A 17,040-nucleotide genomic window follows, 5' to 3' on the forward strand; every position below is an offset into this window, starting at 1 on the left:
GTTTCTGTTTACCTCATTGGAACGTTTTTTCAATGAATTTAGAGAATTTTAAGAATAACATCCAACCTTCATCCGACCGGACGTCTTTTGATGACATCATCATCAGGAGACGTGACCCAGGAGGTTAGATAAAACTCATGAACATAGTAAATAAACACGTCTGTGACCCCAACTACAAATGTAAACAAGATGATGATGAGGAGGAGGAGGAGGAGGAGGAGGAGGAGTAGGATGGTCACATCCATATTTGGGCGTTCCTTCTGGACAGGGGCGGGTCCAGGAAGTTCTTTCCTGAAGAATCTTTCAGCGTGGAGAGAGAGCTGCTCAGGAAATTCCCATCATTCCTCAGTAATTCCTCCTCGTCTCATTGGTCGTCTCCTCCGCCAGCTAACAGAACGCTCTGTCTCCCCTGCCCGTCATCGCCGCGTCCACCCCCCACCTCTCACCCTTAACCTTTGACCCCCAGTCAGATTTAATGACAGGAAGTCACCGACTCCCCGCTGCTGCTGGGGTAAGAAGGGGGGGGTGGGACAGCGTCGTCCCCGGCAACCTGAAACTGATGCCACCGCAGAGAGGGTTCCAATCAGCTGATCAATCGATCGGAAGAGATGTGAAACTAATTCATACCATCGTGGCCGCGTCCCATTTCGGATGCGGATGTGTAGGATAAATGTTTGTATTCGCTGAGGGACGGCAGGAGGCGTGGCCTCAGACCACCAGTGACATCACACACAGGAAATGAAAATGTGCTGGGTGAGTGAATCACAATGTCAATAAAGTTTTTAATGCTAAACTTTTCAAAAACTGAACTAAATAAGGTCAAAGGGGGCGGAGCTACGGCCACATTTCCTGCCGATCACATTTCCTCACGTAACAGAACAGCCGTCGCCATAGAGACGGACTCCTTCAGGATCACTTTTTTCTTTTTGTTTTTTTTACCTGCTGTTTCTGGCCACGCCCCATTGATGACGTCACCACCTTTGTTTTCAAACAGCTGCAGGAGGAGATGGAGAATCGTTGGATGGGAGGGCGGGGCCAGTGTGTGAGGTGAGCGAGTCCAAAGGGCGGGTGGGCGTGTCCACCCCCCCCAGCACTCCAGTTACAGGAAAGTCTGGACAGAATCTGTCCGAACAAAAAGTTTGATAGACGTCATAAAACTGGATTGACTTTTACAAGTTAAACACACACGCACACACACACACACACACACACACACACACACACACACACACACACACACACACACACACACACACACACACACACACACACACACACAGTTGAATCATGTATTTTAAACTCAGGACTGTGTTAACGTTGTTAAAACTCCTTAGAAATGCTACCGTCGCTATGCTAACACGCTCACACGATAACAGCGCTAGCATGCTTAAGTGTAGCACCAATTGTAAACCCCTAACTCTGGGATCTTAAAACTCCAACTGTTTCATCAATACAGACATCTCACAGGCTACTTACTAGCATATTGCTGAGTACGGAATTACGCTAATGTTTTTAAGCTATGAGGCTAACACAACCGCAAACTGTAAAGTCTCCAGGGACAGCTTAACCAGAGGGCTAATGCATGACCTGATTATGTCCTTACACGCATGTTAGCTGCAGAAATGCTAATGCTAGCTGCCAACATGCTAACGCTCGCTGTAGACATGCTCACGCTAGCTGCATACATGCTAAAATTAGCTGCAGACATGCTAACGCTTGCCGCAGACATGCTAACGCTTGCCGCAGACATGTAGAAACAAAGGAAGGAATACCGAGGAGCTGCAGTTCAGCTGAGGAACACTAGAGGGCACTCAGGAGACCTCAGGGGCGCCTCAGCAGAATCTAAGAAATTTTACGGCGAAGTCATTGAAATTTCTGACCATGGTTTTAAAAGCAACATGTAGCATCTCCCATGCTAGCAGGTAGCAGCATGCTAAGCAACATGTTTAATGGGCTGATTAAAAAACCCCATCACAACTAAAACTAAAGTTAAAAAATTTAAGTTCAAAATTAAAATGAAAACTGGTGAATAAGCCATCTGGGATGAAGCGGTGATTGGATGATGGATGGATGAATCTACTATTGTGTATTTCATTATTAGCGCCCCCTAGCGACAGGTTGTGACGTGGTGAATCACCTGTAGGCGGAGTTACGTGAGTTCCTCACTTATTGAGTTTACGTGTGGAGTTTGGAGCTAGCATCAGAAGATCATTAGCTTGGCTTAGCTTAAATACCAAAGCAGAGGGGAACAGCTAGCATTGCTAAGTCCTACTAGTGTCTGTTGTTTAATGAAATGGAGCTAGATTAGCAGCTAAACGCTAAACACTGAATGACTTCTGACTGACCGACATCGTTTTGATGGATTTAAAACATTTCTGATTATCAGTTTAAAGCAAAGAGATGAAGAAATTATTTATTTATTTACCAGCGAACAAACAGAAGTTTAACCGTTTTAACGTATTGTTCATCTTTATTTCTTTTCGTTGCTCATCCTTCTGGGTTTTAGCGTCTGGGATGCGAAGTGAAGCAAAGTCAGGTGAAAACATGTCGTTCTTTTGTCCTCGGCTCCTTGGGATTGTGGGTGCATTATGGGAAAACACTCCCCGACGCCCGGCCGCCAAACAACAACAACAAAAAAGAACCTTCCTAAAAGCGACTTCAGGAACCAGCAGAGATGATTAAATTCTCTGTGAGGAGTTCAAAAGCAATAAAAAATGAAATGAAAACATGAGCGGCGTGCAGCACAAAGGGCTCATTGTTACCAGGCAAAGGAATGTGTGTGTGTGTGTGTGTGTGTGTGTGTGTGTGTGTGTGTGTGTGTGTGTGTGTGTGTGTGTGTGTGTGTGTGTGTGTGTGTGTGTGTGTGTGTGTGTGTGTGTGTGTGTAGAGGCGGCTCGAGGCCCGGAGGAATTTCAGTTTTTGCATGGAGACAAAAGGCGGCCTATGACGGGAGAGGATGAGGCACAGAGAGGGAAAGGAAACAGGACGGAGGCAGACGATTCGCTATCCCAGTGCTAACATGTTAGCATGAGCGGCGTTAGCATTTCACCTTCATCGCAGCTCCGGTCGTCTCTGCTGAATCATCTCAGCGAGGATTCGACTGACTGAGCGTCTGTCAGCCCGAGTCACACCGACAAGACCTCCAGCCTCTTTTAGTGTCTTTCAGCTTCTTGTTTATGGTTCTTTCCTCACATTTTCCTAAGTTGATTTTTATTGATAGTTTTGCATCTAATATTATAGGTATCAGCTGTGAAGTATTGATTGATCCTCATTCACCGATAACCAATAGAATCAGCTGTTTAAATATTTTAAAATATGACAAAGAACTAAGATTTTTACACATAAAATATTTTAATGAAACTCACAAGAAACAAACAAACAAAGGAATGAGGTGAAAAAATTAACAGAAATGGAATCTAAGAGTATCACATAAGTAAACACAGACACACACACACACACACACACACACACAGCCTCATTTCTTGTAATCCCTCGCCACCCGACCTTTGACCTTTGCCAAGGCGTTGACAGATTTACGAGCCCCTTCTTCCTCGGCGTCGGGGCGATGCGTTTGGTGTCGGGGTCTCGCTCCAGTTTAAGAAGGACATCAAACAAACACACCTTCCTCTTTTTAGTCAACATGTGACACAGATTTCAAAGTAAAAGTGAAGTTTCCAAACGTCACAAATAAAAGATACACCAACGGATAATTACAGGTAATTACAGGTAATTATATATTAATGAGGACCTGATGGGAAACATGTTCAACCTGATCGACTTCGAACTCAACCTAATGATAGATAGATAGATAGATAGATAGATAGATAGATAGATAGATAGATAGATAGATAGATAGATAGATAGATAGATAGATAGGTAGATAGATAGATAGATAGATAGATAGATAGATAGATAGATAGATAGATAGATAGATAGATAGATAGATAGATAGATAGGTAGGTAGGTAGGTAGGTAGGTAGGTAGGTAGGTAGGTAGGTAGGTAGATAGATAGATAGATAGATAGATAGATAGATAGATAGATAGATAGATAGATAGATAGATAGATAGATAGATAGATAGATAGATAGATAGATAGATAGATAGATAGATAGCGTTACTTCCTGCTAACGTCCAGGTGCAGACTGGCAGAAGGGCATGCTGGGAAGTTTCCGATGACGTCACGAAAACGGTTTTGTCTTTGAAGCAGCACTCAGACAGGACTGAACTCGTCATCGTCAGACCAGACGAAGAGGAGTTAACGCCGAACACGGTGCACGAGCCGGCGGCGACACGCGTGAACGCGAGGGTTCATCTGCGGCAATGTGGGATCCCAGTTGGGTCCCAGGAAGTTCTTCCTCGTGGGACCCGACTGGGATCAGTTACCAGTCTGTGAATTAGCTCGAAGCTAATGCTAACATGTGTGTCAGCTGTTAGAGCGTGATTGAAGTCTAAATATGTTTTTACTTGTTAGTTTTTTTTAAAAGAACTTATTTTACGTTGCGTCAGGACCAATTAAATACTGATGTGTCTGAACTTGTTAGCTAACGTAGCGTCCTCCGCCCTGGCAGACCGGTTCTCCAGCCGACCCCTGAGAGCCAAATTACAATAACGCCTCAACGCGATTCTGTTTCCTGTTTCTGAAACAAAGTTTCTGCAAACTTTTGAAAGCAAGTACCAGAATTTTTGTGTAATAACAGCACAGAATAGCAGCACGTCACCTTTCTTCAGGTTTACAGGGTAATCGGCCGCCGCCGCCACCACCAGTGTCTCAGACGGAGATTGATATTTAATGGAACTGAACGTTTCCAAAGGTTTCCGGCCGTCTGCTCCGCCTCGTTTCCTCCTCCAGACAGCGCAGAGCAGAGATGAGGCTGGTCTGGAGACGTTGACTCGTTACCATGGTGACAAACTCTGCCTGGTGCAACTTGTTCAGGAAATTCCCACAAATGTGTGTGAAGGTGTCAAAACAACCCAAGATAAGACAAGAATGTGCATTCGCTGTAGGATGAGGCACCGGCGCGCCTCAATGCTGCTGATTCAGCGCCGATTAGCTTCATATGCTAGCAAAGACAGTAAACTTTACATGTTAGCATTACCGATAGCATTCAGCTTCGATTCCTGCTCGGTCTTAGCACCAATGCTAACAGATCTTGAACAAAAGCTGTCACTACGGGTCGATTTCGTCTGAATTAAAGAAGCGTTCCAGAGTTTTTGGGGCTGGAATGTTTCCGAGCTGGAATGCGTACAGTATTCCCATCTGGTCTCACCTGTGAGGTTTTCCCTGCAGGTGAGCGACAGGTAGCAGCTTGTCCTGTTTCGCTCCACTTAAAAGTCAACAACTAGAAGAATCTTTATTTACCCCCGTTTGATGCACCGGTTCTACGTTTACCCAGAAGCCAGCAGCTTCTCTTTGTTATTGCACTCTTTGTGATCATTTTCCTTTTTGCTCCTGCAGCCGTTTGTCCCACGTCCGTTTCTTTTGTCTCCCTGAAAGCTTCAGGTGAGTCCCAGGACTGGGGACAATGGAGGGAAGGCGACACCAGGAACGACTTCATGAAGCCGCCTGAGGGGGTGGACCAGCCTAAATACTGGAAAAGGGCTTTTATTTTACTGCAACTCCACCACATATTAAGTTACACTCGGTAGCTCTTAATGCTCAAGCTGTAGCTGCCATCTAGCGTAAACATTTCTATAATTAATACTGAATAGAACCAGGTTTCGATTAGCAGGAGTCACTCTCAGGGCAATGAAGTGATCCCACGTGATGGAAGGCCAGGAAATGTAGAATTAAATCAGTTACCGCTAATGCTAATATCTCTGACTATGTCAGATAAGACGTCAAACAGGAAGTGGATTTTGTGAAACATGGAGCAGCCAACATGTAAAGCTAACATTTTAAACTTCATTAAAATCCAAGTCGTTTTAGAAACATGTGCTAACACCTAACATGCTAACACCCAACATGCTAACATCCAGCATGCTAACACCAAACATGCTCCAGATGGACACTTTAGATTCTCTTAAACCTAATTTTATATATAAAAAACAGAAAATTGACACAAAGACATTGTTTAAAATGTTAATGTGCATAAAAATAGCTTTATTTCCAATAATAATCAGAACCTGTGGGTAGAACCCAATGATTCATTGGTTCTCCAGTCCGTCGGTGATTCACATGTGACATTAAGCAGCAGAACTTTCTCGCCATGTTCCGACCAGACCAGACCCGAGCCACCGGAAACGATTCGGAGCTTCAACCGCTCAATCTGAAGCGCTTTAGTGGGGTTTGGAACCGCAGGTCAAACTGATCTCAGTTTGGCGCCGGGAATCGACCCGGGTCTGATCCCGACAACACGGCTCGCCAGCAACAAATTCCCCTGAACACCAACCACATGAGCGATCCTTCTAGAACACAACACATAAATACAAAAGCAAAAAAAAAACAAAAAACAACAACAACAACTCTAAAAAGATAATAGAAACTCTTACAAAATAAAAAGTTTCAAAACTATTTGCCTCTGAAAATCTGGAACTAGTGAATATAAAACTTTAAAATCACATATACAACAGCTTAAAAAGGGGGAAACACCCCGACCTGAAAGAAGGCAATAAAATAATTTGACAGTTAAATTAATACAAAAGTTGATCTACGGGAAAGAAAAAAAAACACTGGAGGAGGCTAGTGTTAGCATCGGTAGTATCAAAACTCATTTACATGAAATCACGTTACAGCTGGGAAAAACACACAAAACAGGAAGAACAATTTGGCATTTAAATATTTGGTTGATATTTTTGTTGCCAGAATTCAGCGGAGTACCGAGTTTGTTTGTTTTCAATCTAACTTTATGTACAAAGCCTCGTTGGTCAGTCATGGTATGACAACATGGCACTCTAAGCCCCGCCCCCAAATAAAAACTGACGCAATTACATGTTTGTTTGTTTTTTAAAAAGTACCGTTTACAGATAGTAAAAGTTTCAGTCAACATTTACCGGAACAGAAACATTTGAGTCAGAGTCTGTAAACGTGAAGCTAGTTAGCTTAGCTTATCTTAACTTAGTCCGAGTGTAGCTAGCACTAATCAACATGTTAAATGAGCTTAAAAACATGATTCAGGATAAGGAAATTATTTCATGATTTTTAAGTGTCGTAGAGATAAAACCAAAAAAAATGCTAATTAGCGATAGCAGAACAAGCATTCATCGCGTTTTCGAGAATTGTTTTTATTGATATGAAAAAAGGTTGTGATTCAATTTTTACTTCTACATTGGCTCAGAGCTGTGGTTGAACAAACAACACAGCCCCCTATTGGCTGGAGGCAGGAACTCCAACATCCATCACTTCCTGTGAGAACAGACTCACAAATACTCGAGTAGATTTAGATTTTTTTAAGACCCGTTTCAGAAGGTTTAGAACTTCTAAATAGCTTTTATGTCGACTTTGATTCCTCTGGACTGGATTTAGGACCGTTTTAGAACTTTAGCCCCTCCCACTTCCACCATCTTAACGGTTAAATCTGGGGAGTTTTTGATGCCATTAAATTATCTTCCTGTCACCAGTTCCGTTTGGCATCGACTGACAGCCGTTATGCTAAGCTAAGCTAGGCTAAGCGGCTTCACATATGAGCAGGCTGAGGAATGTGGGAGCGTCACCTTGTAGGAGCTTGTTGGTCCGACTCCAGCAGAGAAAAACAAACCCTGAAGGCACGTCGGTAATTATTATCTCCGCTAACACGCAGCTACGAAAGCTAGCAGGGGTGTGTGGGGACTTTCCCCGCGTGAACCTGAACGCACCACGAGGTCGGTTTCATTTGTACCTGAAACGCGTGAAGCGACGCATCCGATTGAGTCCGGATGGGAATGACAGATGGAGCAACAACTCCGACGTTTCCCACGGCGATGGGACCTAAACAACAGTTAATAAAACAAACAAAAACAAAACAAAACCGCAAAACAAGGTGTCACTTTTCAAAAAGCAAATAAATCTTTTCACATAAAGTCATTTTGCTACAGTAACCAGAAACCGCTTCCGATGGAGGACAGAAGGAAAATAAATAAACTGGACTGGAAATGTGGACCGAGACGAAACGTTAGCCGATAGCACGGCGTTAGCACGCTGTTAGCACGCCTTTAGCGCTTCAACAGGAAGGAGGGGACAGGAGGACGGAGGACAAACAAAAAAATATTATAAGAAGAAAGACGAGATGAAGGCCGTGAGCCGTGGCTGAAATCTTCCAATCCCACTGCTCCTATTCCAAGAGAGGGAACAACAAAGCCTCTGATTGGTTGAGCACCAATAACGTTAGCACACATCAGGGAGGAGGCGGAGTCAATCAAAGGTATCGTCGGGGGCTTCTCTCCTAATTCCGATCCGAGCGCCGCTCCACTGAAGATGAGGAGGAGGAGGAAGAGGTGTGGGGATGAGGCACTGATCCGATTTAGAAGGGGAGGAGTGTGTTTGTGTGTGGGGGGGTCTACGCGTAGATCTCCGTGGTGGGGGCTTTCTTGTAGATGGGCTTCTTCCCCAGGTCGTAGCTGCCCTCGTCCTTCTTCTTCATGCAGTAGATGAGGAGGAGGATGAGGAGGACGGCGAACATCAGGCCCACGGCGCCGCCGGCGATCAGAGCTGGAGGGTTAGAGGAAGAGGAGGAGTCAGGAAAGGCAAAAAGGCAGCAGGAGAAGAGGAAACAGCCCCGCCCCCATGGCGAGCGTCCACTCACCTGCCAGGACCTCGGTCTTGCTGAAGATGCTGTCCTCGCTGGCGTGGGCCATCAGGACGTTGGACGGCTGCTCGCCGCTGGGCGTGGCCTCCTTCCTCGGGGGCGGGATCTCATTGGCGTTCCGGACGGCGTCCGCATCGTCCACGGTCGGCCACGCCGGTGGCGCCGCCACCTCCGGGATCTTGTTGTCATTGATGTCGGGCCGACGAGGAGGAGGAGGGCTCGTCACCGTGGCGACTGTGGAGGACATTTCTCGTTAATCTGACGCCACTTTTTTGATTATCGATAACCGACGGGCATCTCCGTGGCAACCCACCTCCGTCGCCGGAGCCGGAGAAGTAATCGTAGGAGTCTTCGTCGTCGTATAGTGTGTCGGTGTAGTAGTCTTCGTCGTCCTCATCTTCCTCGCCGTCGTTCGTGAAGCCGAAGTCGGAGCCCGACGCCTCCAGGTCGTCCCGGCGCGTCAGCAGGGCGGCTTCCTGCGAGCTCCTCATGGGCATCCACGTCTCCATCTCCCTCACCTGCTGGGGCGGGTCACATGACTCAGATCAGGGAAGTTCCATCACCACAGTTACCAATGTTAGCTCTGCTGCTACCATGTTGATAAACATCACTGAACCTCAGGTTTCCAAGTTATGACCCAGCTGCTAACGCTAACAAAAATACATCATCATCAAGATATTAGCTTTGTATGTAGATCCAGTAATGGCTAAAAATATGCTAACTTTAGCTTCTGTGCCAGCTACAAACACGCTAACTTTAGCTTCAGTGCTAGCTGTCGTTCCTGTCAGACCTACTTGGATGAGTGTCAGACACAGAACGGTTCTCGAGACCCCGCCCACCGCCGCAGCACCTGAACGACACAACGGGAACGAGGCTAACGTGACGTAATGTGTCGACGCTAACGAGAGGAAGAGGACGTTCTTCTTCGACAGAACCTTCAAAGCAGACCGCAGCACCGGCCGGAAACGCGCCCGGGGTCCCACGTCAGGAGTCACGACGACGAGGGCTAGCTGGTGGCTAACGCCGCCAGGGCATCCCAGCACTCAGAGTTCTCCAATACTTGGAAGAGTAATGTGTTGCGTTTGAATCCAGAACTTTGGACCTGCGAGCTGCAACAGGCCCGCTGAGTCACCCCACAGGAATCACGAGTCATTCCAGTGACTGGTGAGTCAGGGTCTGAGTCAGTTCAGGACGTTCAGTCCGACACGAACGACTTTCCCGTCGCTCCGGCTGGAAAGTTTCCGGACAGAAACACGTGAGGGTTTTTCTTTAAAAACAAACCTGATGCTTCATATTTGTGATCGTTTATTCATTAGTTAATCGTAGTAATAAATATCATTCCTCATTTCTTTCTGAGAATAAACATCAGCATGTAGTTATTAAACCACTAATCTGGAGCATCAAGAACCCAGATCGCCTACTTCTGTTCCCAGTTAGGAAACCAGTCTGACCAGTGGTTCTGTAACCATGACAACATGGAAATCAGCTCTCACATGGTGATGTTACGACAACACCACGGGAACAGGTGTGTGTGTGTGTGTGAGACTGAATCAATGGGACGTCCCCCCAACGTCGGTGCGACGCCCCGAACAAGAACCGCAGCCGGTCGGCGAAACAGGATATTAGAACGCTTTGTTTCTCCTGCCTGTCGTCCAATCAGAGGAGCCGCAGCCTCATTGGTTCCACCTGACGCGGGATGGCTAATCTGTAGCCGGACGTGGAGCCGCGCCAAAGCAAACAGCTTTAATGGACAGGGGGGGGGGGGTAATGATTCCTTTTGTGGCAGAGGTCCACATAGAGTTCCGCCTTTTGTCCTGACGTACAGAAACGATTCTAAAGCGAACGCACCAACAAAACGACCAATGAGCATCTCGTCGTCGAGACCCTGGTGACCTCGCCTCGGGACCGGGACGCGGTGCCGACCTGACTCGCTTTGGCACCGGTTGGAAACGTGTTCATCGTGAAAGTCGATCTGACATTTCATGACTATAAGTCTTCCAGAACAAACACTTGAAGCACCCAATGAACAATCGGGTGACTTATTAATCAGCCCAGTCTTTGATCTGATTAGTCCCCACCTCTGTCAGGACTCCTGACACCCCCCCCCCTCCCACAGTCATGAAACTATCTGAAGTTCCTTCGTGGACCGTTCCAAGTCCTTCTAAATGTTGGGGGACTTCTTTGGGAACAACCGTTGGTCTCCAGGGGTCGGTCCAACCTCTCGTCTCTTCCCCTGCTCGTTCATCTGGATTCTTAGTGTGGAGGTTCCCAAAAACTTTCCAGTCCTCCAATTGTCCACTTTCCCTGAAAGGCAGTCCGTCAAAGCGCCTGCCACCCGGCCTTCAGGCCGTCCCTTCCATTGACGCCAGACAATGGCGGTGGACTCCTTGAGAGCGTATCAATGACCCAAGGTAACTGGGGGATAAGCCTCCGGCCGCCTCCCTTCATTAAACTGGGGAAACAATCCGTCCATCTGCCCACACGGGGGAGAGGCATCTGGTCCATTCACACGGCGGCGGAGGAGGAACCCCGAGTGAAAGGACAGAAAAGGAACACCAGCGCGCAGGAATGCGCTTCCTGGTTCTTTGTCACGTCCGGGGTCTCTTGACCTCGCCCAAGAAAAACCAAACGATCCTTGCCTTCTAACCTCTGATTTGATGCTAAAAAGTAGAAGACATGGTTTTAAAAAGATTTCTCAACCTCCCTTCCTTCACTGTACCGTTTGTCCCCCCCCCCGGCCACCAGGTGACACTTGAGCTGGTCAGATTCGCACCATTTATTGTGTCGCCTGATCTGTTTGCAAGACGCACTCGTGACCCGTGATGTAACGCCAAATTACGTGAGATGAACCTTCTCGGGAGTTCAAGGACTCGACTTTACAGCGTAAAGCCGTGGCTTTGGTTTGACTCACATACGAGCGCCGCAATTGGTTGACAATGAGGTACGACAAAGCTCTATTTTTAAAACAACTGGACCCCAACAACTTGAACCCCGGCTGGTTGACGTAAACTGCCCGAACAGCATTTCTGGCAGCAGTGATGTCACAGTTGACCGCCATTGACTCGCGATGCGGGTCAACAAGGTTCCATTAAGTATCAGAAGTCATCTGCAAACAAAGGATCTCAACGCGTGTTGTGTTTGTATTTACAGCGTCGGGAATGGCAACAGATCGCTAACGTTCTGAAAGCTGGTGAGACGTTCGCCAACAGCCACTTGGCCTACGTTTGCACAGGAAAATGAAGGCCAAAAACCGATGCTGGACCTGGACGATGACAGAGCTATTTCAAGGCTGGTTCTTCATCACAAAGACAGACATTTCTCAGTACAGGGAGCGGCAGTTAGCTTTCAGTATTCTTGTTGTTCATCTGCGGCGCCTTGGAGATAAGAGCGAGGGCAGCTGGGCAGCAGACGCTCCAGAGATAAGCCTGATTGAGTTCTGATGACCGGACATCCGTGTTTTTATCGCCACGGCCGTTAGCGGTCGCTTCCTCCCACCGATGGCGCCCTCAGCGCCGGCAAAAGACGTTCTGGTCTCATGTCTTAACTCTTTGCTCTCGGCCCCCCAGGCGAACAGAACAAACGCACCCCAGATTTAACGACGCTACTGAAGAGCCATTATCTGATGAAAGATCGGCTTGAAGCTTCAAGTGGCAGGAAATGAGAAGAAAAAGACAGGAAATACCCGTCCAGGATAAATCAACGCCTCAATAAACGCCTGGATCTTCGGTTTAACGTTATAATAACGAGGAATTTGAACCCCGGCTGGAGTTCGTTTCCCTTTCAGACACTGATTAACTGGAGGCGTTCTTCTCGTTGGTGGTTAACCTTCACCGGCGTCCGTCATGATGACCAGCATCACAAACGCACTGGAACCAAAACAGTCAGTCATTAAGATAATAGCAGGAAAACGTTCTGGCTGACGATCGCTTAAGCTTTGTAGAACCAGAACTGGAGCCGGGACCGGGGCCGACCCAGGAATGCGTCTCCGTGGGTCGGACTCACAGCCGCCGGTTTGGCCGCTGTCAGCCTGCACATTCCTGCGCCGTGCCTCGTGCCAACGCCTCGGCGCACACGGACGCCGTTCAGAACTTTACACGTACGTGACAGGATCCTAAAATGGTGCTAATTTGTGGTTTGTGGCGCATTTCTGTCAGGACAAAACCTTTGCAAAGAGCAAACCAACGGTAGACTGACTGGATCCATCACGTCACCGTCGGACGCGTTAAATCAACACTGGGGGGGGCGTCTGATTTGGTCGCCCAGCTGCAGGGTGGAGCGCTTGAATCGGCTCTGAGCTCCGCCCTCCAATTTTCACATCAGACGCATCTGGAGCGCCGCCGAGCGCTGGGATCCTGGCTCCGGGCCTGGAACAACCATCTGTCAGGACGACAGGCCGTCCCGGCACAACATCAAACCACCCCACCACCACCACCACCCCCAGGGGGGGCGCTCGCTCCGACATTTCCCAATGGAAACACAGCCGGGATCATGTTCCACGTCCCACCGCGGCCTCTGGGTTTTTACTGGTCCTCCTCTGAACCGCTGCAGCTCCCAGACTTTGGGGGGGTGGAGGCTCACGTTTCCCAGGCTGTCACAGGAAATAACCTTTTAAATCCGGCCAACGGCAGCTTCTTGACACCTGTATGGCTCAGACTTTTCTCAGGTTGACCAAAAGTGACTTTTCCAAACAGGAAGTCAACTTCAGAGCAGCTGGAAGAATCAAAAACACCAAAAAAAACAAGCGACGACTTCCTCAGAGTCTTATTCTCTTTATAATAAAAGCCCCCCTGGATTCGTATTGATTGTTCATCAGCATTAGCGATCAAACAAAGACGTCCATCTCCAACCATCAATCAGATTCTGTGACCCATTTCACACAATGTTGAGATCCACGATCACGTTAAATCATGGATCGATCGATTGATTCTGGGGCTCAGTTTGGATGCAGGAGGAAAAATAAAATAGAAAAATCAGTGGATAAAGTGATTTAACCAAGGGGGGCGCGCTATGGTTGACTTCTGCCCCACATGCATTCACATCGTCGCCGCTGCTACTGCCAGAATATGTGGTGGTTAAAGGGGGGGGGGGTCGGGTTCTCCGTCAGGCAGGAAGGACAAAACCTCCTCTCTGCTGCCAACATTCCAGCCCAGAGGGATTTCATAGGCCAGCGGACAGGAACCATTATTACATCCCAGCGTTACCATTTATCATGCCGCCCCCTTTCACAAACCCCCCGCCCTCCAAAAAAACATTCCAGGAACGGACAAAATAAGGGACTGGACTTTGACGTGGATTATCTCCAGGTAAAAAGGGGATTTTTAAATCCCAGATTAAACCACAGGAGGCGCCACATTTGGTTAATTAAACAAAAGCACTTAAAGTGTGTTTGATTGTTAAATACGCCCAAAGAAGTAGCTCCAGCGGTCTGTGGGTGAGATCCAACCGGAGCAAAGTTCTGAGATCAGGCAGTAAATCACCGATCGATCACTTCCTTAAACTTTCTCCATCGATAAATAAAATATTCCAGTCGTGCCTGAAGCTCTAAAAAAAAAAACCTCGTCTGCATTCAGGAACGCTCCATTGTCAGGAGGAGGGACATTGTTATCGATTAGCCCCAAAGCCCCCCAATAACGACCCCAGCGGGGCAGAAGAAAAGGCTGAGGGGGGGTCGAGGCTAAGTGTTCATCAAAGAGAGGGAGACGCCAACGACGTCCAATCAGGACGGACAATAGATAAGAAACAGTGAGGAGAGAGGGAACGGGTGAGGAGAGAGGGAACGGGTGAGGAGAGAGGGAACGGGTGAGGAGAGAGGGAACGGGTGAGGAGAGAGGGAACGGGTGAGGAGAGAGGGAACGGGTGAGGAGAGAGGGAACGGGTGAGGAGAGAGGGAACGGGTGAGGAGAGAGGGAACGGGTGAGGAAGCCCAAAGGCTAACAGAGCTGTGGGTATCCATGATAGGCTAGAGGACAGAGGGTCCCTCCTGAAAAGGCCCCGGGGCCCTATTGAGGTCCCTCCAAGTGTGCAAAATCCCCAAGAGGACTGGTCAAGGTGAACAAAGGTCAAATTCCAGAGGGGGAAATCAAAAAAGTTGGGGGGATAAGAGGGGGGTTGAGGAATGTAACAGATATTAAAGGAGAGGTGGAAGCGCTGTTACATGCTACATGCTAATCCTGACCCAACCATTTGTGCAGACCAACTGGGCTAACAGGGGTGGGGGGGGGGGCATTGTTTGTGTGTGTGGGTGGCATCTGTGTTGTTAACCTCGATGATGTTCCAATCCTGTGCTACATGAAAACAGATGTTTGAAATTCTTTAATTTCTTTGTTCGCCACAAAAGGGCAGTAAAATAAAACTACTGACAATTACAACAAAGTGCTAAAAGCATGAGATTTAATGCATCGCAATACGTGGATGACGTTTGATTCTCCATTATGTCTTTAGTTTTAACAGCGCAAACACTGCTACACCCGCCCTCACAGGTTGATGGTGGTACTGCACCCCTTTCCTTTATCCATAACATTCCAGAAAACAGAATTTTCAGATTTTTAATTTTATATAAAATCTGAAAAGTCTTTTTTAAATACAAATTTAAATAAAAATTTGTAGTTAAATTAATCCATTTTTATTTAAAATCTGAAGTCATTTTTAAATAAAAATGGCTTCAGGTTCTCTTTACTTCTACACATTCTGGATCTTATGTTGCACATTATGTCAATGCAGCTCTAATTGACTAATTCCCTTTGGGAATGTCCGGGTCAGTATGTTCCTATTAAATTAAGGAAGGAACTCAGCTCAAGTAACAGCAGAACTGATTGAGAATTTAAAAAAACAAATTGAGATAACGTAAAAAATACAACATAAATAGGAGGGTTTGCTTTTTTTCTGCTAATTCAAGATAAGTTACACCCATAAAAAAAAAGAAGCGGATAAAGTCAGAAAACCTCCAGAAGAAAAGTTCAAGCTAGACAGAAAACCTCTAAAGCGCTACTTTGGTTTAAATAAAGTTTCTTCAAACTAGTGGAATTCAGGGACCCTTTGAAGAAACACTGGTCCAACAAGGAGGGGGGTGGGTGGGAGGGGGTTAAAGACAGGCTTAGATAATCATCTCAGGTCATTCATGTAAACATGCCCCGCTGATTGACCCGTCAGAGGCTGGAGCCCCCCCAGAGGGGCCCCACGCTGGATAATAGCAGGGGTCTGGAGATGCCAGTGTGACACACACACACACACACACACACACACACACACACACACGCACACGCTAAGAAGCTAGCCGGCTAACACCAACACAAACGGACTATCAAACGGAGTTCGAACCCAAACTACAAATGGTTGTTAAATCACTGCTAAATGCTAACACCCCCCTCCCCCAGGCTAACATCAAAAGCTGCCGCTAATGGCGCGTGACTTTACAGAACTTTTCAAACGTTCGCTTTAATTTAATTTAACGTCCGTGATGAAGTGAATTAAAGAACTTACCGACTCCGGAGCCGCGGAGGCGGACAGGAGCAGCACGATGCAGAGCTGCTTTAGCATGTTTGTCCGGTAAGCTAGCGCTAACGTCAGGCTGAAAAACGGAACCGGTTCGGTGACGTCACTGCTTCGGTTCTACTTCGGGTCCGTCCCGGTTTAAAGCAACACAGCGGGCCGCGGGTTAACTGTCCGCCGTTCGTTCTTCTCCGGTGACGCTCGGCTCCACTGACGCTCGTCTCGCTGCTCCGCTCTATATTTCCGAACGCGCTCGCTCTGCCCCAACTCTCCTCCAATCAGCGTCGACCCGTGACGTCAGCACGCCACCTTCTCCATAACTTACGGTAAATACTCCTCTGGTTCAACAGGTTGGCCCCGCCCTCTGCCTCGCTACGCGTCACCGTTGGAAGCCAATCACAGCCGGGCGTGTTTTCAAAGTAAAAGCACCGTAAAAGAGCAGTCAAACTTAATAACATATTATAAAATATATAATTTAGCGTTTAGACTGCTTTCTTGTTGAACTTGAGTGTAGTTTTGTTTCATCATGGAATGCATTAAATTACTTGCATGGTTTATTTGCCAAATATTGATTTTGCATCACGTAAATAAATAAATAAATAAATAAATAAATAAATAAATAAATAAATAAATAAATAAAGTTAAGCTGTCATGGTATAAACATCTGTAAGAAAAAAACGAAATGTCTTAAAAGCAATCCTGTAAGAAAATTCCAGCACATTTTTAATTAAAAACAGAACTTTAGTAAATGTTCCTTGTTGTAATCCAGCTCTTATGCTTCTTTTTTGTAATCTTAATTTTTTTTAATTCTATATTATTATGTTCTGTGAAG

At 46.8% G+C, this 17,040-nt stretch overlaps 1 protein-coding gene and 1 long non-coding RNA gene across 3 annotated transcripts; one reads left to right on the plus strand and one right to left on the minus strand.

The window, feature by feature from the left end:
- Nucleotides 1-360: 360 nt before the first annotated feature.
- On the plus strand, nucleotides 361-6,499 carry LOC137594803 (uncharacterized). The gene is made up of 3 exons (XR_011035353.1): nucleotides 361-753; nucleotides 995-1,047; nucleotides 5,495-6,499. It is a non-coding gene; the product is annotated as an uncharacterized lncRNA (long non-coding RNA).
- Nucleotides 6,068-16,436, minus strand: sdc4 (syndecan 4). Of its 2 annotated transcripts, none has more exons than XM_068314331.1 (4): nucleotides 16,200-16,436; nucleotides 9,034-9,238; nucleotides 8,718-8,954; nucleotides 6,068-8,623 (listed from the first exon to the last, which is right to left on the minus strand). In XM_068314331.1, the coding sequence occupies exons 1-4, from the start codon at nucleotides 16,254-16,256 to the stop codon at nucleotides 8,472-8,474; spliced, it is 651 nt and encodes a 216-aa protein (XP_068170432.1). In that variant the 5' UTR covers nucleotides 16,257-16,436; the 3' UTR covers nucleotides 6,068-8,471. The 2 variants fall into 2 exon arrangements, with proteins under 2 accessions (XP_068170432.1, XP_068170431.1); XM_068314330.1 differs by having other exon boundaries at nucleotides 9,034-9,241.
- Between the last annotated feature and the right edge of the window lie 604 nt (nucleotides 16,437-17,040).

This window comes from Antennarius striatus, chromosome 5, assembly GCF_040054535.1.
Source record: "Antennarius striatus isolate MH-2024 chromosome 5, ASM4005453v1, whole genome shotgun sequence".
NCBI lineage: Eukaryota > Metazoa > Chordata > Actinopteri > Lophiiformes > Antennariidae > Antennarius > Antennarius striatus.